Source organism: Nycticebus coucang, chromosome 12 (assembly GCF_027406575.1).
Source record: "Nycticebus coucang isolate mNycCou1 chromosome 12, mNycCou1.pri, whole genome shotgun sequence".
NCBI classification, from domain to species: Eukaryota; Metazoa; Chordata; class Mammalia; order Primates; family Lorisidae; genus Nycticebus; species Nycticebus coucang.
The window spans coordinates 16,626,732-16,651,416 of NC_069791.1; the positions used below are offsets into that span (position 1 = coordinate 16,626,732).

General features: G+C 44.1%; 1 protein-coding gene across 1 annotated transcript in view; it reads left to right on the forward strand.

The window, feature by feature from the left end:
* FAM186B (family with sequence similarity 186 member B) overlaps positions 1-24,685 on the forward strand; it is a 44,520-nt gene that overhangs the window by 14,978 nt on the left and 4,857 nt on the right. The window contains exons 6-7 of the mRNA XM_053556571.1: positions 7,258-7,427; positions 8,133-8,318. Coding sequence (XP_053412546.1) covers positions 7,258-7,427; positions 8,133-8,318 — 356 coding nt within the window. The remainder of the gene's footprint in view (positions 1-7,257; positions 7,428-8,132; positions 8,319-24,685) is intronic.

The following is a 24,685-nucleotide window of genomic DNA, read 5'->3' on the forward strand; positions in this document are numbered from 1 at the left end:
ATAATGTATGAGGGCTCTCTCAAGGAAAGGCATCTGTGTGGACTGTAAACTGAACGAGATGCTTTGTTCATGGAGCACTGTTTTGTTTTTTTTGTTTTTTTTGTTTTTGTAGAGACAGAGTCTCACTGTACCGCCCTCGGGTAGAGTGCCGTGGCGTCACACGGCTCACAGCAACCTCTAACTCTTGCACTGTTTTTACTTGAAAAAAACGACTGACAGACAGATTACAGTATTTGGCAGATATTTTCCCAAAAGACTTTGATAATCACTCCAGCTTTCCTTTATTTAGTGTTTTCATGGTATATCTTTTTTTTTTTGGCCGGGGCTGGGTTTTGAACCCAGCACCTCCAGCATATGGGGCTGGTGCCCTACTCGTTGAGTCACAGGCGCCGCCCGGTATATCTTTTTTTTTAAGCTTTTACTTTTAACCTCTCTGTGTCTCTATATTTATATTGGTTTTTTTATTGATATTTTGTGGTTATTGATATTTTCTTGCTTTTTTATGCACACATTAATTTTTACCATTTATTCAGAGGTTTTAGACCACTTATAATTAATGTGACTATCAACATTATTGGGCTTAAGTCTACAATTTACTCTCCATTTCTATTTGTCCTATCTACTCTTTGGTCCTTTTCCCCTCTTTTTCTGCCTTCTTTTGGCTTAACTGAGTTTTTAAAAGAAATTTCATTTTATCTCCACTCTTGGCATATTTGCTATACCTGTTTTGTTATTTTTCATGGTTGCTCTAGGGTTTACAGTATAAATTTTTAATATATCACAATCTACTTTCAAAAACATTATTTCACGTATAAGAACCTTACAATAGTATGCATCCATTTAATCCTGACTGGCCTTTGTCCTATAATTGTCATACAGTTTGCCTCTATACATGTTGTAATATGTAAATCACCTAATATAGTTGGCCCTCCATATTCCTGGGTTCTCCATCCATGGATTCAACCAACCTCACAGTGAAAAATATTTGGAAAAAACATGGATCAGTAGCATCTGTACTGGACATGTACAGACTTTTTTTCTTATCATTATTCCCTAAATGATACAGCCTAACAACTTTTTACATCACATTTTTATTATATTAGATGTTATAAATAATCTAGAAATGATTTAAAATATAAGGGAGGATGTGGGAAGATAATAAGCAAATACTATACTTACATAAGGAGAGTAAGCATCCTCAAACTTTGGGATCTGTAAGAGATCCTAGAACCAAACTCCCACAGGTAACAAAAGATGATTATACTTGTTATTACTTTTTCCTTAAACAATAAATAATCTTTTATATTTACTCACATATCCAGTTGTCTTTATTCTTTTGTATAGATCCAGGTTTATATCTGGTATCATTTTCTTTCTGTCTGAAGGACTTCCTTTAGCATTTCTGATAGTGCTCATCTGCTGGGGATGAATTCTCTCAGCTTTGGTATGTCTGAAAAAGTCTTTATTTAGCTTATAGTTTTAAAAGAATTTTTTGCTGGATATAGAATTCTAACTGGACAGTTTTCTTTTTCAATATTTTTAAATTGTGAATACTGGCTGGGCACAGTGGCTCATGACTGGAATCCTGGCACTCTGGGAGGCCAAGATGGGAGGATCCCTTGAGGTCAGGAGTTCAAGACCAGCCTGAGCAAGAGCGAGATCCTGTCTTTAATAAAAAAATAGAAAAATTAGCTGGACATGATGGCTAGCACCTGTAGTCCCTGCCACTTGGGAGACTAAGACAAGAAGATGGCTTGAGGTCAGGAGTTTGAGGTTGCTGTGAGCTAGAGTGATGCCATTGCACTCTATATGGCCTGGGCAACAGAATGAGAGACACTGTCTCCAAAATATAAATTAAGAAAAAAAAGTAAACAAAACTCTTCCCCACAGGGCGGTGCCTGTAGCTTAGTGAGTAGGGCACAGGCCACATACACCAAGGCTAGAACCCAGCCTGGGCCAGCTAAAACAACAAAGACAACTGCAACAATAACAAAAATAGCCAGGCATTGTGGCAGGTGCCTGTAGTCCCAGCTACTTGGGATGCTAAGGCAAGAGAATCGCTTAAGCCCGGGAGTTTGAGGTTGCTGTGAGCTGTGACACCATGGCACTCTACCTTACAGCTTGAGGGTTATAGCTTGAGACTCTGTCTCAAAAAAAAAAAGCAGAAAAAACCAAAAACCTCTTCCTCCCGATATATGACCTCTCAGAAGCATTCTGCCTGTTCTTGCCCAGTAGTTCTTCCTCCAACTTAGTAGTTTCCTTCCACGCCTACAAAGACTAGAAGGGACCCTTCAGCAGATGTTTGGATCTTTCTCATGGTATAATTTCCTCCTTTTTGTTACTCTGCTTTTCAAATTCTAGTCACCTTGGCTTCCTGAAACTGAGTCTTTTTGACTCAGCAAGGGCTCTGTTTGGGTTCTCCACCCTACACTATGGCCTGGACACATTCTCATTTTTTTTCCTTTCTCTCAGGGATCACTGACTTCCATTGCCTATTGTCCAAATGGGTGAAAGTCATTGGTTTATGTATTTTTGTTTGGCATGCTAGTTGTTTAAGGAAAAATGTTACTCTATTACTTCATTATCATCAGTTTATGCCTTCAAAAAAATCCCTGTAGTTTTAGGAACTTTTTAATTTTTTTTTTTTTTTTGAGACAGAGTCTCACTCTGTTACCCTAGGTATAGTGCTATGGCCTCATAGCAACCTCAAACTCTTGGGCTCAAGCAGTCCTCTTGCCTCAGCCTCCCAAGTAACTGGGACTACAGGGAGGTCCCACTACTAAAAATGCCTGGCTATTTTTTTTTTTTTTTGTAGAGACAGAGTCTTACTTTATCGCCCTCGGTAGAGTGCCATGGCATCACACAGCTCACAGTAACCTCCAACTCCTGGGCTGAAGTGATTCTCTTGCCTCAGCCTCCCGAGTAGCTGGGACTACAGATGCCTGGCACAATGCCCAGCTATTTTTTTTTTTTTTTGGTTTGCAGTTCAGCGGGGGCCGGGTTTGAACCCGCCACCCTCGGTATATGGGGCCGGTGCCTTACCGACTGAGCCACAGGCGCCGCCCGCCTGGCTATTTTTTTTGAGACGGGGTCTTGCTCTTGCTTAGGCTGGTCTCCAACCTTTGAACTCAGGGCAATCCACCTGCCTTGGCCTCCCAAGTGCTGAGATTACAGGAGTGAGCCACCATGCCTGACATTAGGAACTACTGTTAATGTTAAAAGTTTCAAGGATTCCGGGTGGCGCCTGTAGCTCAGAGGAGTAAGGCGCTGGTCCCATATGCCGGAGGTGGTGGGTTCAAGCCCAGCCCTGGCCAAAAACTGCAAAAAAAAAAAAAAAAAAAAAGTTTCAAGGATTCCGGGCGGCACCTGTGGCTCAGTCGGTAAGGCGCCGGCCCCATATACTGAGGGTGGCAGGTTCAAACCCGGCCCCGGCTGAACTGCAAACCAAAAAAAAAAAAAAATAGCTGGGCGTTGTGGCGGGCGCCTGTAGTCTCAGCTGCTTGGGAGGCTGAGGCAAGAGAATCGCTTAAGCCCAGGAGTTGGAGGCTGCTGTGAGCTGTGTGAGGCCACGGCACTCTACCGAGGGCCATAAAGTGAGACTCTGTCTCTACAAAAAAAAAAAAAAGTTTCAAGGATTCCTACACAATAGTGGTTTTACTTTTTATTTATTTCATGTACAATTTTTGGTACGTTATTTGCATTCTTGGGCCCTTTGTGTGAGAAATCCATTGCCTCTCAAAGGACTGTGGTGCATGAATAAAGAATCATTGGTCGGGCGGCGCCTGTGGCTCAGTGAGTAGGGCGCCGGCCCCATATGCCGAGGGTGGCGGGTTCAAACCCGGCCCCGGCCAAACTGCAACAAAAAAATAGCCGGGCGTTGTGGCGGGCGCCTGTAGTTCCAGCTGCTCGGGAGGCTGAGGCAAGAGAATCGCGTAAGCCCAAGAGTTGGAGGTTGCTGTGAGCCGTGTGACGCCACGGCACTCTACCTGAGGGCAGTACAGTGAGACTCTGTCTCTACAAAAAAAAAAAAAAAAAAGAACCATTGGTTGAGGGCTAGGCCAACAGACTTGGAAAATCTCTCTGTCTTATTCTCTATACCTAGGACCTATGCTCATCTTTTCTATGTCCTTGCTGAGAACTCATATTTTCCCCTGAAACTGACACTAGAAGAAACCTTATTGTTTGGCCAAATTCAATAAGGTAATCATGCAAAATGTAAAGACGTGGTTTGAGCATTCATATACCAAATAAATCCCAAGATGCTATGTGACCTAGTTTGCCATTGTATCCTATTCAGGAATATAAGGCTCAGCAACCAAAAACAATTAAAAAGTAACCCCAACCTTTAACTGGGTTACTCAAATCACTAAAAGGGGTTCAACTTAAAATCCATAGTAATGCTTATTTTCTCTTTATCTTTTCCTCTCCTCTCCCATTTTCCCATATCCAGAAAACCTCTTTAAACTCCTAAATAATGTCTCTGAGACCCAAACTTTATTTTCTTTTGGTCTAGTTAAGTGATTACTAATCTATAGGCCATAAACTCCTAGGGGAAAATGGATTTATGTATATATCAATATTTATCTATATACTGAATTACTAAAAATAAAGAGTATGGGCAGAACATTGGCTCAGGCCTATAATCCCAGAACTCTGGGAGGTCAAGTCAGGAGGACTGCTTGAGAACAGGAGTTCAAGATCAACCTGGGCAATATAGCAAAACGTTGACTCTATTTTGTTGTTGTTGTTGTTGTTGCCCTTGGTAGAGTGCCAAGGCATCATAGATCACCACAACCTCAAACTCTTAGGCTCAAGCGATTCTCTTGCCTCAGCCTCCCAAGTAGCTGGGACTACAGGTGCCCACCACAACATTCTGGTCTCTGGGATCATTTTTATAGATGAGGTCTCGCTCTGGCTCAGTTTGGTCTCGAACCTGTGAGCTCAGGCAATCCACCTGCCTCAGCCTCCCAGAGTGCTAGGATTACAGGCATGATCCACTGTGCCTAGCCTGACTCTATTTATTTTAAAAAGTAAATATATACATATATATATATACACACGCACATATTTAGATATGCACATACATAGAAAGAATAAACTTCCTATCATATGGGAATCCTTGAAATTTCTGACACTTAAAATGGATCTAAAATAGTACAGGAAGTTTTAAAAAATCAAAACATAAGGCCAAAACATATCTGCTAAAATTTGGGTATAATGGAATCAGAGACTCCCATCTCCTCCTCTTTTAACTATTTTATATCTATACATATAACTTTTCTGATATCTTTTAATTTTTTATTGCTGTTTTGCCCGTTTTCCAGATTGTCTAAACAAAAAGACACACAGGAACTCACTCACCCAACATATAAGAATTCATATCCTGGCTCAGTGCCTGTAGCTCAGCAGCTAGGGCACCAGCCACATACACCGGAGCTGGCGGGTTCAAACCCAGCCCAGGCCTGCCAAACAACAAAGACAACTACAACCAAAAAAATAGCTGGGCCTTATGGCTATTTTTGGGCACCTGTAGTCCCAGCTACTTGGGAGGCTGAGGCAAGTTAATCTCTGTGTTTTTTTTTGGTTTTTTTTTTGGCTGGGGCTGGGTTTGAACCCGCCACCTCCGGCATATGGGGCTGGTGCCCTACTCCTTTGAGCCACAGGCACCACCCTGAATCTCTTGAGCCCAAGAGTTTGAGGTTACTGTGAGCTATGATGCCACAGTACTCTACCGAGGGTGATAAAGTGAAATTCTATCTAAAAAAAAAAAAAAAAAATTAATTAGGGCAGTGCCTGTGGCTCAACGGAGTAGGGCGCCAGCCCCGTATGCTGGAGGTGGCGGGTTCAAACCCAGCCCGGGCCAAAAACTGCAAAAAAAATAATAATGATAAGAATAATTAACTAATTTAATTTAATTTAATTTTTAAAAAAAGAATTCATATCCTGGCTCGGCACCTTAGCTCAGTGGTTAGGACACCAGCCAATGCACCAAGGCTGGTGGGTTTGAACCTGGCCAGGGCCTGCTAAAACAACAATGACCACAATAACAAAAAAGTAGGTGAGCATTGTGGCAGGCGCCTGTAAGAGGTTGATGCAAGAGAATTTCTTTTTTTTTTTTTTTTTGCAAGAGAATTTCTTAAGCCCAAGAGTTTGAGGTTGTCGTGAGCTGTGATGCCATAGCACTCTACTGAGGGCAACATAGTAAGACTCTATCTCAAAGAAAAGAAAAAAAAAAAAGAATTCATATCTTTTGGGAATATTAATAATTGTGTAAACCCAGAGTATTGGGTTTACATTTATATTAGTCTTTCATATGTTGGGAATAGCTCTCTGCACTATGAGTACCAGACCTTTCCTTGCTAGACCCTTTCATTGCTTTGGCATGAGCAGCCCTCAGTTCTGGATCTGAGGCTCAGAAAGGCTAGGAGAAAAAAGGCTAGTTTTAGTTTCCTCCACTTTTTCTTAGCTATTAGAAGCACAGAAGCAGCAAGTGCTGACGTGATCCCTAGGGACTGGATGGTCCTACAGCAGTGGGTCAGAACCTGCTGGGATGTGCCCAAGGGCTGGGTCAGGAGCTATCCCCCCTGAGTCCTGAGCAGCAGTGGCCTGATTTTGGGGAGCCAGTGTAATGAGGCATTTAGTGCAGGTTTGGGCATCAGTGAGTTGGCCTTCGCATGGAGGTTTATTCCAACTCAGTTTCATATTACCTTATATGTAGTATAATACATATATATTATTAGTCCTGATTATCAGGATTATCAGTCCTGATAATCTCCTGTAGGTGTCTTGACTTGCTAAGTTTGTTTTGGGGTTCAAAAGGAAGGGAACTATATGCAAATCTTTGAGTGGTTGTGTGGGTTCCCTCAGCCCCTTGCTCAGTGATAGGGCTGGGTCTGGGTGCAAAGATACGCAGAACACTCCAGGCACAACCTGACCCTGGGCCCAGAATCTTACAAGTGCTCTCATGAATTCCAGATGCTTTGGCTTCTCTTAGTTTTCTTCCTTGCTATTTTGCCCATTGTCCAGACTCTTCACAACAAAGGAGAAAAAGGAACTAACACAGAAAATATAAATTCAAGGAATCTCTAGGAAAGATCTGATACTCCAGTGTCCCAAAGGTTTCTAAATGGAGCACATGGAGGGATTCCCCGGGGCTTACCCTCTCTGCTCAGCTGTGAGCCAGCAAGCAGTGCCTCCTCCCATCCCAGAGAGGGGATAACTTCCTTCTACCTGATACCTTTCTGCTGGTTCTGCTAGCTCCAACTGGAGGAGAATATTCCCCCGAACATCCCTGTGGTCACCTCTCCAAAGCCAAGGAAGTGCAAGTTGCCCCCAGCTTTACTCCAGCACATTCCCCACAGTGGCAGCACCATCAAGCAGCCCTTTCCATCCAAGCACCAGGAACGTGTGCCCCAGCAGATGGGTTGGTAGGTGTGGGGGAAGCTAAGCCAGCTAAATGGGTGGGGAGGCAGGGAGGAGGAGTGACCAGTCTGGGAAGGCAGACAGCACGGGCAGGGCACAGACAGGTGAACATTACCCCACAAGTTGCAAGATGTCTGTCTTCTCAGCTGCGCTACCCAGCTCTGGCTCACTGACCCAGAGTCGGGTGCATGTGTGGCGATGCGTGGGCTAGCCTGACCAACTATGTTCCAAACTATACAACTGAAAGACTCTGAGGACCCACAGTGAACATTCATAACCACTTCTACCCTGAACGTTGATCCCCATCTGCCATTGGTCTGCCCATATAAACAAGCCCGATCCCTCCTACTGTGTGACCCCCAGGCTCAAAAAGAGACACCGCAAGCCTCTGGGCAGCCAAAACATACAGCCACAGCCACCCTAGTGCTGCTGGTTCAGGGCTTTAGGCCTAGGGTATGTGCCTGGAATTATAGGGGCTATTCTGGGTGCCTCTTCCAGCAACTCCTCAAACAGAAAAGCCCCAGAGAAGTGAGATTTAGAGTCAAGACTGAGGGGAGGGCATGTGACAAACATGTAGGGCAGTGACAAACTCCATTTGAGAAGGGAAAAAAGCAAGGCCCAGAGTCAGGCCTTGTGGCTTTGGAGAGCTTGTTACTTCTTAATCTCTCTCTCTCCCTCTCTCTTTTTGCATTCTCTGCTCTCACTCCCAGCCAACAGCAGAAACAGATGGAGGCCATCTGGAAGATGGATGTGGTCTCCTCCAGTCACCCAATAGAAAAAAAGACCCCTGCCAACATACCCTGGGACCAACTAGGGGGACACCCAAATATTCCTCAGCTATTGGCACTGGATACGCATTCCTCCTACCACAAAAATGTGATGTACCTCAATGCCTGGTAAGGTGCAAGGCTGGATAGTTAATCTGAATTCAGGAAGACCCGCCCACCAAGGGCAGGGGCCAGAATACACACTGTCCCTGTCCAACAACCCTGGAAATCTCTTTCTAAATATTAATAACGATCTCGTTTATTGTACCACACAAGAGAGAGAAATGCTAACCTGATTCATCCACTTTTTAGTTGGGAGCTTGGATCCCCATGCCAATGCCACTTTATCTTTTAATTTTTTTTTAGACACAGGGTCTCACTCTGTTGCCCAGGCTGGAACATAGGGACATGATCACAGCTCACTACAACCTTGAACTCCTGGGCTCAAGTGATCCTCCTGCCTCAGCCTCCCGAGTATCTGGGACTACATGCACATGCCACTATGCTTAGCTAATTTTATTTTTTTGTAGGGGATGGGGTGTCTCTATGCTGCCCAGACTAGTCTTGAATTCCTAGTCTCAAGTGATCCTCCCACCTCAGCCTCCCAGAATGCTTGCATTATAGGCATGAGCCACTGCCTGGGCCCCCAACATCATGTTAATTCTCTCAAAGGACTTTCCAGAGTGTCTCGGAAGATCGCTACAGGAGTTTTCCTTTTCTTCTTTTTTTTTTTTTTTTTTTGAGACAGAGTCTCAAACTGTCACTTTGGTAGAGTGCTGTGGCATCACAGCTCACAGCAACTTTTAACTCTTGGGCTTAAGCAATTCCCTTGCCTCAGCCTCCCAAGTAGCTGGGACTACAGGTGCCCGCCATAACACCCAGCTATTTATGTTGTTGTTGTTGTAGTTGTCACTGTTGTTTGGCAGGCTCTGGGCCGAGTTTGAACCTACCAGCTCTGGTATATGTGGCCCGTGCCCTAACCGCTGAGCTACGGGTGCCAAGCCACTACAGGAGTTTTTCCTTCACACTTGTTTCCTGGGCTATATATGAATTGCTCAAGAGCCACATCTCATCCTAGCCACATCTCATCCTCTTCACCTCAGGAGAGCCAGGTGTAGGAATGGGAGATGGGAGATCATGAATTGCATGATAAACCCAAGACAAAGGCTTTGTCAATTTTTTCCTTTCCTTACCACCTTTAAGAACTGTCCCTAGAAAGAGCAGCTGAGGGCAGGGAGGCAGGACTCAATAGGCCAGCAAAAGGCTTTCCTGGTGAGAAGACTTAGCTCTCCTTTGCCTCTCTTAGCTTGAAGATGTCACTACTGAAGTCTCAAGCCTCTCTGAAGGAACTTCTGTATATTACCAATCCCATCTGCCTCTTGTGGCCCTGGTCCAATAAAAGATCTCCAACATGGAGGGGACACTGATATGCCTGCCAGCCTAGACCTAACCAGAGCCAAGAGCCGTAAAATGCTGGCGTTGCCCTGTCCTCCACATGGGGACTCAGAGACAGTGCTGCACAGCAGCATCAAAAAAGGCCAGCCGCAGGCTGCCTCCATTCTGAAGTAGGCCTAAAGTCCCAACTGGGACATCAGCATTCTAGCCTACCTAGGATAGAAACCTGGTGTTCAGTTCCTGGAGAGTTTCTGAGGGGTGCGCACGTGTGCATGTGCATGTGTGTGGTTTTCATTGCTAGTTGATTTGGATATAGTGAACAGAATTAAGGATAACCAAAGTAACACTGTGGGAGAAATCAGTAACCCAGAAGTCAGCTGGGGCCTCACCCACTGAGATCTGGTTGAACTTGCACAGGGTAACCCCCGAGTGGGGTCTCTTCTGAGCTCCTGCATCTCTGCTCTGTATCCCTGCCAGCGTCCAGGCTCTCCCCAGCATCTGTTTGAATCTGAGGCCAGCACCTTTGCACACCTCCACATAGATAATGTGCACATAAATACCACAGATATACACTCCACTTGACACCAACAATTTCATAACATTAGTTTTTGAAAATGTAAGATGATAATAGGGAAAGGGATTCACACGGAACAGCATCAAAGCCTCCTTTCTTCCCTTCATCGTCTCCCCTCTCTTTAGTATAACATGCAAAATTCTAAAGTTCCTTCATGTCTTACACAGAGCTATTCCTCCCACACCCAGGCCTCCACTGGGATCTCAGCTTCAGGCTTAAGTACTTATCAAAATATTGTTCTCAGCAAAGACAGCTTCCCCTTTCTAAGAATTCAGGTGAATACAATTCCCCTCCCTTCCAGCTCTGCACAACTTTATTCAGTTTATCTCACCACCAGGTGCAGAGGCAAAGCCTGCTGCCTCTGTTGTCTTCATCATATCCCAGGCTGACACCACCCACTTGTGTGTCAGGCTGCTCCTCAATGTCTCAGTGTGGGGGCTCCCTTCATTGTCTTGGGATCCATTATTGTGGCATGAGGATCTGCCAGTCTTCATAGAACAAAAGTTCTGTGTCACTGCCCAGGCTGCTCTTGCCTCAGGGGTAGTGGTCGTGCTGCTCTCTTTGTAGCACTCTGTACATGTGCTTTCCTGCAGACACACTCTTCTTTCACTCCCAGAAGGGCATCTTCTCTTTGGCCACCTGCTCCTGGCCCACCATGCAAGTGGGTGGCTTCAGGTCACTCACCTCTTTGTAGTTCTGCCATTCTTTTCTGTCCAGTTCCCAGCACCATGTAGTTTCATAACGAGAACTGACTTCACACTGACTGCCCCATTTTCCTGGTCTGCCTGGCATTGGTAGCCCATCTTATTTCTAGGCCCACTAGGATGTGGGGAAGGGCTAGACATCTTCCTTCTGTGGTTAGAGACATGAGAGAGACCATCTACCTCAAAACTCAGCAGACCTCCTTTTTCAAGACCTTTTTTGCTTAGTCTTAGAAGCGTTTCCCTTGGGCTCTCTGCCTGACAGGTAAGATAGCTGCGTCTGCAGACACCAAATGCTTTCTGCAGTAGGAGGAGAATCTTAGCCTCAACTCTAAGTGTCCTGCCCTCCCCCTGCTCAGGCTCTATTTTCACACAGCTGAAGTACATGCTGGTACACACATAAGGATCAAGATGCACGTGAGCACAGACTCACACAGATGCCCAACATGCCAGACAGGAGGGCTCATACTCTGGTATCTGGGAAAGAGATTAATGGAAGTGGGGAAGAGGAAACATGACAGGGAGGAATGAACAAAGAAGAATGAAGGGAGGAAGAGGAAACATTCTGTGAAGTAAGACAAGAGGCAAATTATAAGAAGAGAAGCAGAGCCCCTGGAATTTGGCAGAAATGTTGTGTTGAGCAGACTGATATGGGCCCAGCTCTGGACTTGTATGCTCTTGGGTAGGCTGGATGGGCACCATATTCCCAGTCTCAGTTCCTCCCCCATATGTAACTATATTGACTCTTCCAGTGCTTCAGTGAACCAAAGGAAGGAATGACAGGAACCCATGATGAGTCAACTGAGCTTGTCCATAAAAAGTCAAGCGAGTCACTCCCTGGAACTCTAAAATGCCAGAAGATCAAGACAGCCCCATTCCCTGCTCCATCCTTTAGCTAGTGATTCTCAAAACTTCAAGGTGACCAAAAATCACTTTGGAACTTGTTGCAAATGCAGGTTCCCAGCTGGTCCTTTTAAACAAATACTATGGGTGTCGCTAAGTAGCCTAAAATTTTGAGAAATACTACTTTCCTCCTTCAATCCCCAACTGTACATTGTTAATAAAGAGGTCGGTTTATTTTTAAATTTTCTGTCTCATTGTTGAAACCCACACCTCCTCAACTCATTTTTAGAACACCCCTCCCCCCACCCTAGGATTGTTTCCGTCCTTTGGAAGCCAGCGTGCCAAGATGGCCATAGTGCCTGGCACATAGAAGGTATCAGTAACTTTTCATTCAATCAAAGATACAGACAGATAAGTAACTGACATGAGAGTGATGTGAATGAAAGCTCAGACAGTAAGAACAAAGGAGATAGCAAAAGTCAGAGCCAACTTTCATGGGTGGGAGGCAAATGTGTGTCTCTGAAAGCAAGGAAAGAGGTAAAATAAATGTAGATGTGGAGTTTCCTAATCTAGATGGTGTGGGTTAAGGAGGCCATCTCTGGCAGTCGTCTGTTGATTCAGTTAAGACACTAATTTGGTTAGTCCCTTCTGCTTGTGAGCACCTGCCTGCCCTTACTCTTCCTGGCACACAGCTACTTGTGTCATCCCCACTCAGTCTCTACTCACCCAGGCACACTTGGGCTAGGGACTAGGTAGGGCAAACAGGAAGTGACCCTGTGCTCAGAGAACCCACACCCCGCAATTTGCTTCTCGGGAATGGCACCCAACTTTGCTTCCACTTTAATATTAAGACTTTGGAAAAATGAACATGATATAGGAAGTAAACAGCTGACTCTGTGGATAATGTCAGGGTGATTTCTGAGCCACAGACTAAGACTGCACAAGAATTGCCAGGTGTGTTGGCTTGGCACCTGTAGCTCAGTGGCTAGAGTGCCAGGCATATACACTGGAGCTAGTGGGTTCCAATCCAGCCTGGGCCTGCCAAACAACGACAACTACAACCAAAAAATAGCCGGGCTGGGCATTGTGGTGGTTGCCTATAGTCCCAGCTACTTGGGAGGCTGAGGCAAGAGAATCACTTAAGCCCAAGAGTTTGAGGTTGTTGTAAGCTGTGACACCACGGTACTCTACCAAAGGTGATATAGTGAGACTCTGTCTCAAAAAAAAAGAAAAAAAATTGCCAAGTGTGGTGGCTCACGCTTGTGATTCTACCACTCTGGGAGGCCACGTGTGTGTGTGTGTGTGGACTGCCTGAGCAAGAGCCAGATCCCACCTAAAAATAGCCAGGTACTATGGTGGGTGCCTGTAGTCTCGGCTACTTGGGAGGTTGAGGCCAGAGGATCACTTGTGCTCTAGAGTTTGAGGTTCCTGTGAGCTATGACACCATGGCACTTTACCAACGGCAGCAAAGTGAGACTCTTTCTCAAAAAAACAAAAACAAACAAAAAGAAGACTACACAACAAAGCCTGGTAGGGTTCCTGGGACCTGGAAATTTCTGCTTTTTGTGAAATCCTGAAGTTCGGGGCCGGGGGGGCGAGGCTGGAACAGTTTCTCCTGCTTGATTCAAACTGACCAATTAGAAAGGTACCCATGGGTTGGAACTTTTTGACCGGAGATAAAAAGAGAAAGACCAAGTCAGTCAGGGAACAGGGCCATTTTGAAGCTGAATAAAAGCCTTTTTCCTAGGGAAGGTAGGTGGGAGGCATTCTTAATGCAAGCTGCATGCAGGGGATAGCTGTGGTGGGTATGGGGTCCTTTCTAGCCTTTAAGGGTACAGGCTCTTTCTTTTCTAGAGGACTGACCTCAATCATATCCAACATATTAAGATGTTTATAACTTAAATGTATTGCTTTAAACAATCTGAACGGATTTAAAAAATTCTTTAAATGTAGAATACCGGGGCAGCATCTGTGGCTCAAAGGAGTAGGATGCTGGCCTCGTATGCCAGAGGTGGCGGGTTCAAACATAGCCCTGGCCAGAAACTGCAAATAAATAAATAAATAAATAAAATAAATGTAGAATACTATCAGGCTGAGAAAGTTAATGAAATGATTTTTATAACTTGTTATAGAAATTAACTGGCTATGAGGAAGTTATTTAAAGTGTGCTGGCTGCAACTTCTCAGCAATCAGCATGCATATAGATGAAATCCAACAAGTTTTATAAATGTAATGAGGCTATTTTGGATATTAAATTGAAAAGTGAATAAAACTCACAATATGGGAGGCGCCTGTGGCTCAGTGAGTAGGGCGCTGGCCTCATATGCCGAGGGTGGTGGGTTCAAACCCAGCCCGGCCAAACTGCAACAAAAAATAGCCGGGCGTTGTGGCGGGCGCCTGTAATCCCAGCTGCTTGGGAGGCTGAGGCAAGAGAATCGCGTAAGCCCAAGAGTTAGAGGTTGCTGTGAGCTGTGTGACGCCACGGCACTCTACCCGAGGGCAGTATAGTGAGACTCTGTCTCTACAAAAAAAAAAAAAAAAAAGTGAATAAAACTCACAATATTATTTTATCAATATTTATACACACACACACACTAAGGTAACTTCCATAGTTGACCACCTCCCTATACTTACCACCTCCTTAAGTTGGCCTAATTTTCACAGACTGGACATACACCATATGTGCATATCAGTATAGTAGGCCTCATTTCCCCTTGACCATCTCTGTACGCTGAAAAATTTATTTGTTTGTTTTGAGACAGGTCTCATGCTGTTGCCCTGGGTAGAGCACCATGGCATCATCATAGCTCACAGCAACCATCCACTCTTGGGCTCAAGTGATCTTCTTGCCTCAGTTTTTCTATTTTTAGTAGAGACAGGGTATCACTCTTGCTCAGGCTGGACTCAATCTCTTGAACTCAAGCAATCTACCCACTTGGCCTCCCAGAGTGCCAGGATTACAGGGATAAGCCACTGCACCTGGCTTATATGTTTACCAATTTGTTACAGTCCATTGTGTGGTCAACTTATAGAGCTTCTACTGTGTATGTACACCAGGGTGCTAATAAAATATATACTCATTTTAAGAAAGGAAAAATTATTAAAATTATAATACTCAGGCTCGGCACCCATAGCACAGTGGTTACGGCGCCAGCCACATACACCAAGGGTGGCGGGTTCGAACCTGGCCAGTTAAACAGCAATGATGACTGCAACAAAAAATAGCTGGGCGTTGTGGCAGGCACCTGTAATCCCAGCTACTTGGGAGGCTGAGGCAAGAGAATCACTTAAGCCCAAGAGTTGGAGGTTGCTATGAGCTGTGGCGCCACAGCACTCTATCAAGGGCAACACAGTGAGACTCTGTCTCAAAAAAAAAAAAAGTTGTAATACTCAGTATATACCAATAACATTTGTTATTGTGTGTAAAATAGCTTATATACAAAGAGAGTAAAAACAAACAAGCAGCCCCAAAACAAACCACCCAAGGTGTCTGCGACAATATCAAATGGTCTATCACACATGTGAATGAAGTCCCAGAAGGGAGAATAAATATTTGAAGAGATATGTGAAGAGACAGTCACTGAGAAGTTCCCAAATTAATGACAGACAACAAACCACAAATCCAAGAAGCTCAGAGAACCTAAGCAGGATAAATGCAAAGAAAAACACACTTAAGCTTATCATAGTCCAACTGCTGAAACTGATGGTAAGAGTTTCTTGAAAGCAGCCAGAAAAGAAAAAAGTTACATAGTAAAGTAAGAAATAAAGCAGTCTGCTCATCAGAAACTTTGCCAGTCAGATGGTTCCTGAGGCCCAACTGTTTTCCTGCCTTATAGGTCCACAAGATAACTCAGTAGTCTTCTAGAACATTCTCCCATTGGAGGCTATTAGGTTAGACAGTGCTCAGCTGAGCAGCTTCCCACAGGGTATGGGCTGTCTTCTCCACAGCTCCTAGCCACTCCCTCCCATATCACACCCAGCCACATTCCTCTCTGACATATGGAAGGCCCCAACCTGGCTAGAGGCTTCATACCTCTCAAATTTATTGGCTTACAGTTGGGAGGAAGCAGAGGAAGTGGAGGCTGTAGATTTTATTTAGTCAGTGGCCTAAATGTCTCTCACTGGCGGCAGCATCTGTGCAAGGGGGAAATTGTCAGTAATTCAGGGGGTCTTGACAATGGGGTAAAGAAGATTCAGGTTTCCTCTCCCAAAACCCCTGTTCTAAGAGTTACTGTACAGCCTCCTGTTGCCTGATTTTTCTGAAGTTAGGCAGGAGGCTTTATTGCAGGAGCCTTTACTGCAGAAGCCACAAGGAGGCAGCAAAGTGCTTGTTTAAAGGCCTCAGCAGGCCTGGGTAGACAGGGATGCAGAATCAAAGGAAGGCAACTGCTGAAAGCTGGACACGACAGCAAGTGCAGCAAAGGGAGCCAAAGCAAACAAGGTGTTCCTGATCCATCCTTTGGACATCGAGATCCTGCAGGTGATTTGTGGTGGCCAGAGTCTTCTCTCCCCCAGCCTACCACCACCTCCTTCTTTCTTGACCACCCACCCTCAGCAGGGTCCTCAGCTCTGCAGTGTAGAGATATGTCCTTGCAAATGACTCTGCAGGCAACTATATTTTAGGAATTCTACCGGGAGACCATTCCTGTACACTTCCTCAAACGTGTATCATGTCCTCATTCATTCATTCAACAAATATCTAGGCTCAGCGCCTGTGGCTCAAGCGGCTCAGGCGCCAGCCACATACACCTGAGCTGGCAGGTTCAAATCGAGCCCAGGTCCGCCAAACAACAATGACGGCTGCAACCAAAAAATAGCTGGGCATTGTGGCAGGTGCCTGTAGTCCCAGCTACTTGGGAGGCGGAGACAGGAGAATCACTTGAGCCCAGGAGTTGGAGGTTGCTGTGAGCTGTAATGCCACGGCACTCTACCCAGGGTGACAGCTTGAGGCTCTGTCTCAAAAACAAACAAACAAACAAAAAACCCCACAAATATCTATTGGGTACCTAATACTAGGCAATGTTCTAAGTATCAGAGAGACACTAGTGAATAAAATAGATTGTTTTTTTTAATTTCACTATGTCGCCCTGGGTAGAGTGCTGGAATGTCACAGCTCACAGCAACCTCAAACTCTTGGGCTAAAGCCATTCTCTTGCCTCAGCCTCCCAAGTTGGGACTACAGTCCCAACCTCCCAGCTGGGACTACAGGCGCTGCTACAATGCCCGGCTATTTTTTGTTGCAATTGTCAGTATTGTTTAGCTGGCCCAGGCTGGGTTCGAACCGGCCACCCTTGGTATATAGCTGGCACCATAACTACTGTGCTACAGGTGCCAAGCCAATAAAACAGATTTTTTTTAAGTGCTTCATGGAACTTCTATTGTTGGGAGGGAAAGACAAGAAACAAAAACAAATTCATTAAATACACAGCATGTCAGATGACAAAAGGTGCTACGGTGAAACATAAATTTATTTTTTTGAGACAGAGTCTCACTTTGTCGCCCCTAGTAGAGTGCTATGGTGTTACAGCTCACAGCAACCTCAAACTCTTAGGCTAAAGCAATTATCTTGCCTCAGCCTCCTGAGTAGCTGGGACTACAGGCGCCCGCCATAACGCCCAGCTATTTTTTGGTTGTAGTTGTCATTGTTGTTTAGCTGGCCCGGGCCATGCTCAAACCCGCCAGCCTCAGTGTATGTGGCTAGCGCCCTACTTACTGAGCTACGGGTGCCAAGACAAGTATTGTAAACATTTTTGAGCACCTACTATGGTACCATGCTCTGTAAGTACTAGGTGGTGAGGGCAGTGAAGTGAATAAAACAAACTTCGAAGGAACTTACTACACAGTGTTCTGACTATATGCAAAGCACTGGAGTGGTTACAAAAATAAATAAAACTAGGTTCTTGTACTCCCAAGAACTCAAAGTCCATCCACCCATTGACTTATTCAGCAACTGCTTACTGAGTGCACTATGCCAAGTACTAAAGTTATAATGATGACATTGGGACACTACAGCGTGGAGACAGAGCAGTTACAGAGTAGTAAATATTAGGAAGCTGGCACATGGTACAGGGCAGTAGTAATACAGGTACAAAGTGAAATGGAAAACAGAGAAAGGAGATGTTTGTCGCAGTGAGGGTCTAGAAAGGTCTTCAGGGCTAGGCAGGATTTCAGTGAAATGTTGAAGGAAGGACAGAACTACTATCACAGGCGGCAGGGGTGGGCTAATCTGGGGAATCCAAGGGAAAAGAACACCATGACACTGTAAGTACAGAGCATGTTTATGTAACAGCAAGTGGTCTGGTGTGGCTATAGTTCAATGGGTAGAAGCCAGGTGTTGCAGGAGATTAGCTCAGCTGAGATTGAATTTGGATAGGCTTAAAGAATTTTCCCCTGTAGGCAGTTTCTGACGATAGAAGTGGTAGTACCACATCTGTGCTTTAAAGAGGTAGCTGTGGCAATGTGGAGAATTTAGAGAAAGGATAGGGAGAGAGCAATTAGGGGAGCAATGGAGGAGGTTTGAACTTTAGTACTGCCAGAACCAGTTAATAATCGGTTTATCTCATTCATGCCCTTATTTTTACAAACATGTCTATTATATGCACAACTTTGTGCTGACTGAAGGTGGGGTGGGATGGACAAAGAAAAACAAAACCCAGTTTATGTCCTCAAGGATTTTTTTTTTTAAAGACCGAGTCTCACTTTGTTGCCCTAAGTAGAACGCCCAGGTGTATATTTTATTTAGTCAGTGACCTAAACGTCCCTCACTGGCGGCAGCATCTGTGCAAGGGGGAAATTGTCAGTAATTCACAGTTCATAGCAAGCTCAAACTCTTGGGCTTAAGCTATTCTCTTGCCTCAGCTTCCCAAGTAGCTGGGAAGGTCTTTTTTTAGAGACAAGGTCTCGCTCTGGTTCAGGCTGATCTCAAACTCATGAGCTCAGGCAATCCACCCACCTCAGCCTCCCAGAGTGTGAGCCACCGTGCCCGGCCTTGTCCTCAAGGATTTTAAATCAAGTGAGAGACATATATTCTTCCCTTATGTGATGTGATGCTTTTCTTGGTTTCCCTCCTTTACCCCCCCCTCCCAGGTCCCTCTAGCCCTGTAGGAGTTCATTATCTTATGCCTGTGTTTTCTAAGGGGTTGCTCCAGGGCTTGGACTCTCTCTTCTCATGCCACAGGATATCCCAAGCTAACTCCATCTTCCCCATGACATCATACAGCATTAGCTATATGATGATTGCCAAATCTACCCCAATTTCAATCTCTCTCTTGAATCATAGAGCTGCATATGCAAAAACTCAACTGAACATTTCAACTATTTGCCCACTGGCACTTCCAACTCATCTAAACAAAATTCATCATCTTTCCTTCTTACCCAGCCCCCCAAACCTATGTCTGTACTTGTATCCCCATCTCAATGCATAACCATCACCCTGCAACCACAGCCAAAGCCAGAAACCAGGGGCATCAATGCCTCATCTGTTGGACCTGATAGTCCAGTCTATCACCAAGTAAACAACATGTCATATTAGTGATTGCCTTAATTTGGGCCACCAACTGGTCTCATGGCTCTGGTTTTACTTTTTCAGTCTATGCTCCATACTACGCCAGAAAAATCTAAAATGCAAATCTCATTCCATACTCCCACTTAAAATCTTTTTAATGGCTCTTCACTTTTCTTAGGATGAAGTTTAATTATGTTGCAGTTTGGCCAGGGCCGGGGTTGAACCCGCCACCCTTGGTATATGGGGCCAGCGCCCTACCCACTGAGCCACAGGCGCCACTGCCAGATGAGATTTATTTATGGCCTATATTTTTGTGAGAATTCTTCAGCCTGGTTGTATAATACTCCATTGTATGGATGTATCATGATTTATTTGGTCCTCTAGTGATAGGTGTTTGGGTTGTTTCTAAACTTTTGCCACTATAAGCAATGTTATAGTTGATCATTTTGTATATAGTTTATTTTGCATGTGTTCAAATGTATTAGAGCAGAAATTATATGCATTTGTAATTTGGACAAGTATTGACAAATTACAGTTCTACTGGCAGTATGAGAGGGCTTATTTTCCTACAACCATGTCAAGCGTGTATTATCAAAGACTGGAATTTTTCACCAGTCTGTAGGTGAAAAATTATATCTAAATATAGTTTCAATTTTCTTGAGAGTTAAGAGTATTTTTTTCAAAATTTTAAGACTCATTTATCTTTCCTGTTCTGTTAACCATCCCGTTTTCCTATTGGATTCTTGTTCTTTTTCATATTGATTTGTAGAGATTTTGTATATATTAGGCATATTAGTCCCTTTGTCTGCAATATGAGTTGTAAATTTTCCCCCAGTTTGCCATTTGTCTTTGTTCATGGTGTTTTTGCTCTGCAGAAATTATGGATTTTTATGTGGACAGGATTTCTTAAATGCTGTTCTGAAAAATACTTTCTCCACGTTATAAATTTACGGTTTTCTTCTTTTACATTTATTTAAACACAATTGACTCATATGGATTTATTTTAGTATAAGAACTAAAAGAGAGACACCACTTCTTGTTCCAGGTGGCTACACAATTATCTCAATACTACTTACTTACTGCATAATCCATCATTTCCTACTGACAAGATAATGCCATCTTTACCATATAGAAAAATGTTTAATTTCTGGGGTCTATTTCTGGTCTATTTTGTTCTCTTGATCAAAATGCCTGTGTGCTAATGTCCCCTGAATTTTACAAATTTAAATCTTTTAATATTTTAAATCTAGTAAAGCTAGTCCCCTCACACTAATCTTTTTAAAAATGTTCTTGGCCATTCTTTTTTTTTTTTTTTAACTTTATTCTTATTTTATTTTTGTTGTTGTTGTTGCAGTTTGGCCGGGGATGGGGCTTGAACCTGCCACCCTCAGCATATGGGGCCGGCGCCCTACTCCCTGAGCCACAGGTGCTGCCCCCATGGCCATTCTTGATGTAAAAATTTTCATATGAATTTTACATTCAGGTTGTATAGTCTTGGTATTTTTATTAGACTTGTGTTAGATTTATAGATTTTTATGGAGGCTGACATCTTTATGATAGTGAATCTTTCTACGCCCAAATAGAATATGTTTTTCCATTTATTCAAGCGTCCTTTTGTAGCATTTTAGTTTTGGGCACCTAGATCTCACATTTACTTGCTAGGATTACTCTTGATTAGATCACTTTGTTGTTCGTTATAAACGATACATTCTATTTCCCTATACTTTCTAATTGGCTGATGTTCACTGTTTCGTTTTGGAGACAGGGTTTCCCTCTGTTGCCAGGATTAGAGTGCAGTGGCATAATCATAGCTCACTGCAACCTTGAACTCCTGAGCTCAAGAGATTTTTCCCACTGCAGCCTCCTGAGAAACTGGAAACACAAGTGCATGTTACCTATCTGGCTAATTTTTTTATTTCTTCTCACTTTGTCACCACCAGTAGAATGGCATGGCATCATAACTCACAGCAACCTCAGAATCTGGGGCTCAAGCAATTCTCTTGCCTCAGCCTCTCATGTAGCTGGGATTATAGGTGCCCGCCACAACGCCCAGCTATTTTTAGAGACGAGGTCTCACTCTGGCTTAGGTTGGTCTTGAACTCAGGCAATTCACCTGCCTCAGCCTCCCAGAGTGTTAGGATTATAGGCATGAGTCACAGTACTGCCCCCCCCCCTTTTTGAGACAGAGTTTCATTTTGTCGCCCTCAGTAGAGTGCCATAGCATTACAGCTCACAGCAACCTCAAACTCTTGGGCTGAAGCAATTCTCTTGCCTCAGCCTTCCAAGTAGCTGGGAATACAGGCGCCCGCCACAATGCCTGGCTATTTATTTATTTTTTAGAGACAGGGTCTAGCTTTTGCTCAGGCTGGTCTCAAACTTATGAGCTCAGGCAATCCACCTGCCTCGGCCTCCCAGATGCTGGGATTACAGGTGTCAGCCACTGCTCCCGGCCATAATTTTTCTATTTCTTTCTTTTTTTGGAGACAGAGCCTCAAGCTGTCACCCTGGGTAGAGTGCCACAGCTCATAGCAACCTCTAACTTTGGGCTTAAGTGATTCTCTTGCCTCAGCCTCCCAAGTAGCCGGGACTACAGGTGCCTGCCACAACACCTGGCTATTTTTTTGGGGGGGAGGGAGGAGTTGCAGCCGTCATTGTTGTTTGGCAGGCCTGGGCTGGATTTGAACCCGCCAGCTCAGGTGTATGTGGCTGGTGCCTTAGCTGCTTGAGCCACAGGCGCCGAGCCAATTTTTCTATTTCTTGAAGAGAAAGGATCTTGCTATGTTGCTGAGGACGGTCTCGAACTCCTAAGCAATCGTCCCACCTCAGCCTCCCAAAGTGCTAGGATATAAGTATGAGCCACCACACCTGACCTGTTCATTGTTCTTTTCTACACTAATTTGTACCCATTTTGCTAAAATATCTCATCTCATTACTCAGTTAACGTCCTTGGATTTCCCAGGTAGGCTATCATATCATAAATATTTAAACTCTTCTAGTTTTTTTTTCAATGACAAAATCCACTTATTTTTATAAATAGTTACATGTGCAGGGCGGCGCCTATGGCTCAGTGGGTAAGGTGCCAGCCCCACATACTGAGGGTGGCGGGTTCAAACCCGGCCCCAGCTGAACTGCAACCAAAAAATAGCTGGGCGTTGTGGCGGGCGCCTGTAGTCCCAGCTACTCGGGAGGCTGAGGCAAGAGAACCGCTTAAGCCCAGGAGTTGGAGGTTGCTGTGAGCTGTGTGATGCCATGGCACTCTACTGAGGGCCATAAAGTGAGACTCTGTCTCTACAAAAAAAAAATAAAATAAAAAAATAAAAAAATAGTTACATGTGCATTCAAATACTGTTATTCACATATTTTTCTCTTAAACTCTTCTAGTTTTTATATCTCATTCCTTTCTCTTCTATAATAAGCAGACCAATACTTCCAAAACAATGTAAAATAAAAATAATCATAGGGGCCATAACTAATTGTCACATATCTAATTAATGAGAATAATAATGATAACTGGTATCTCATTAAGCATGATTCTGACTTTTGGAGTGAGATTTTGTCACATTAAAGAAGTTGGATGTTTTATAAAGTTTTGTCTGCGATTCTCTAACTTGGGGATTGATAGTTCAGAAAGTTTCGGTCTGTGTGTAAGACTTCCTTTATAAATGGTTTCTATTACCTTAGAGAAAAAAAACAGTATACAGATATGAAGGAAAGTATTATGTAGAATTAAATTGCATTGTGAATCCAAAGGTAACTTTGTACTGGTCAACAGCTTTATCAAACACCAAGATGAAGTACTTGCGCCAACAGCAGAAAGATCCTGTGTCCTCTGACTGGGTCCCTGGAGCTTACAGCCCCGAGTGAGAGGAAAGGTCCCGGTCCTGCTCTAGTAGGGAAGGACTAGGTCCTAGACTCAGACTACCTGGCAGAAGACACAGAGACCCAAGCCCTAAGAGTAGAAACAACAGCTAACATTTTTTGAACGCTTGCTATAGACCTACCTACCTTATTTAAGTAGTCAATGATTAACTCCTCAGAATCATTCTATAAAGTGTATTATTATTTCCCCACAGACGATGAAACTGAAGCACAGAAGTGTAACATCCTCAAGGTCACAAGCAGGTGGGTAATAGAGACTGTTTAAAACCAGGCAGTTTGACTCTGAAGCCTGTGTTCTTAACCACTCTGTTCTAATTCCCCAGAAGGAAGAGTTGGGAGCCCTCAACAAAGATCCAGGAGAAACCATGAATGCAGTTCTATGAATATGACTCCATTGTAAGCCACATCTATCCCAGAAAAAGAATGTCAAACTATGAAAGAACACTTTGAAGCCAGAGATGGTTAATTAATTAACTCTAGAAGCTAGGTGACTGGTACCATTGCTAGCTTTCTTTTTTATCCACTTTTTTTTGGTTGTTGTTCCTTTGGTGGCTCCTTTACCTTACCTCAAATGCTGGCATGCCCTATATAGTGGTCCCGAACCTTCCTCATTCTCTTATCTACACTCTCCCCAGGCACTCACATTCAGATCTTTGACTCCCTAAAGTAGATCTCCAGTCCATGCCTCTTCCCCGACCTGACTAGCATGTCCATCTCTACTCAATGCCTCCAACCAAGATACCTTATAGGCAGCACCTCAAACTTAACGTGTCTAATACAGAACTCTTTTATTTTTGCTCCTATACAAATCAGTTCCTCCACAGAATTCTCTGCAGTAAATATATTTAAGACATTATTCTTGGCTGGGTGCAGCGGCTCACGCCTATAATCCTAGCACTCTGGGAGGCCGAGGCAGGTGGATCACCTGAGCTCATGGGTTCAAGACCAGCCTGAGCTAGAGCGAGACCCCCATCTCTAAAAACAGCTGGTTGTTGTGGCGGGCACCTGTAGACCTGGCTACTCGGCAGGCTGAGGCAAAAGAATCGCTTGAGCCCCAGAGTTACAAGAGTTTAAGGTTGCAGCGAGCTATGATGCCATGACACTCTACCGAGGGCGATAAATAAGACTCTGTCTCAAAAAAAACAAAAAGACATTATCCTTAATATGTAAATATATTTACTCCTGGGCTTAGGCAATTCCCTTGCCTCAGCCTCCGGAGTAGCTGGGACTACAGGCACCTGCCACAACACCTGGCTATTTTTTTTTGTTGCAGTTTGGCTGAGCCCAGGTTCGAACCTGCCACCCTCGGTATATGGGGCTGGAGCTCTGCCCACTGAGCCATAGGCACCACCCAATAAGTAAATATTTTTTAATCACTTACTATAGCCATGAACAAAACAGACAAAACGCCTTCCTTCACAGAACTTATATCCAACTGCTGGGGGACATACAATAAATAGAAAAAATAAGTAAATTACATCATACATTAGAAAAGGGTTAAGAAGAAAAAGCTGAGAAGAGGTAGGCAGTACAGGGGATGGGGACTGAAAATTTTAAGGGCAAGTGAGACAAGCAGGAGATGAGGTCAGAGAGGTAAGAG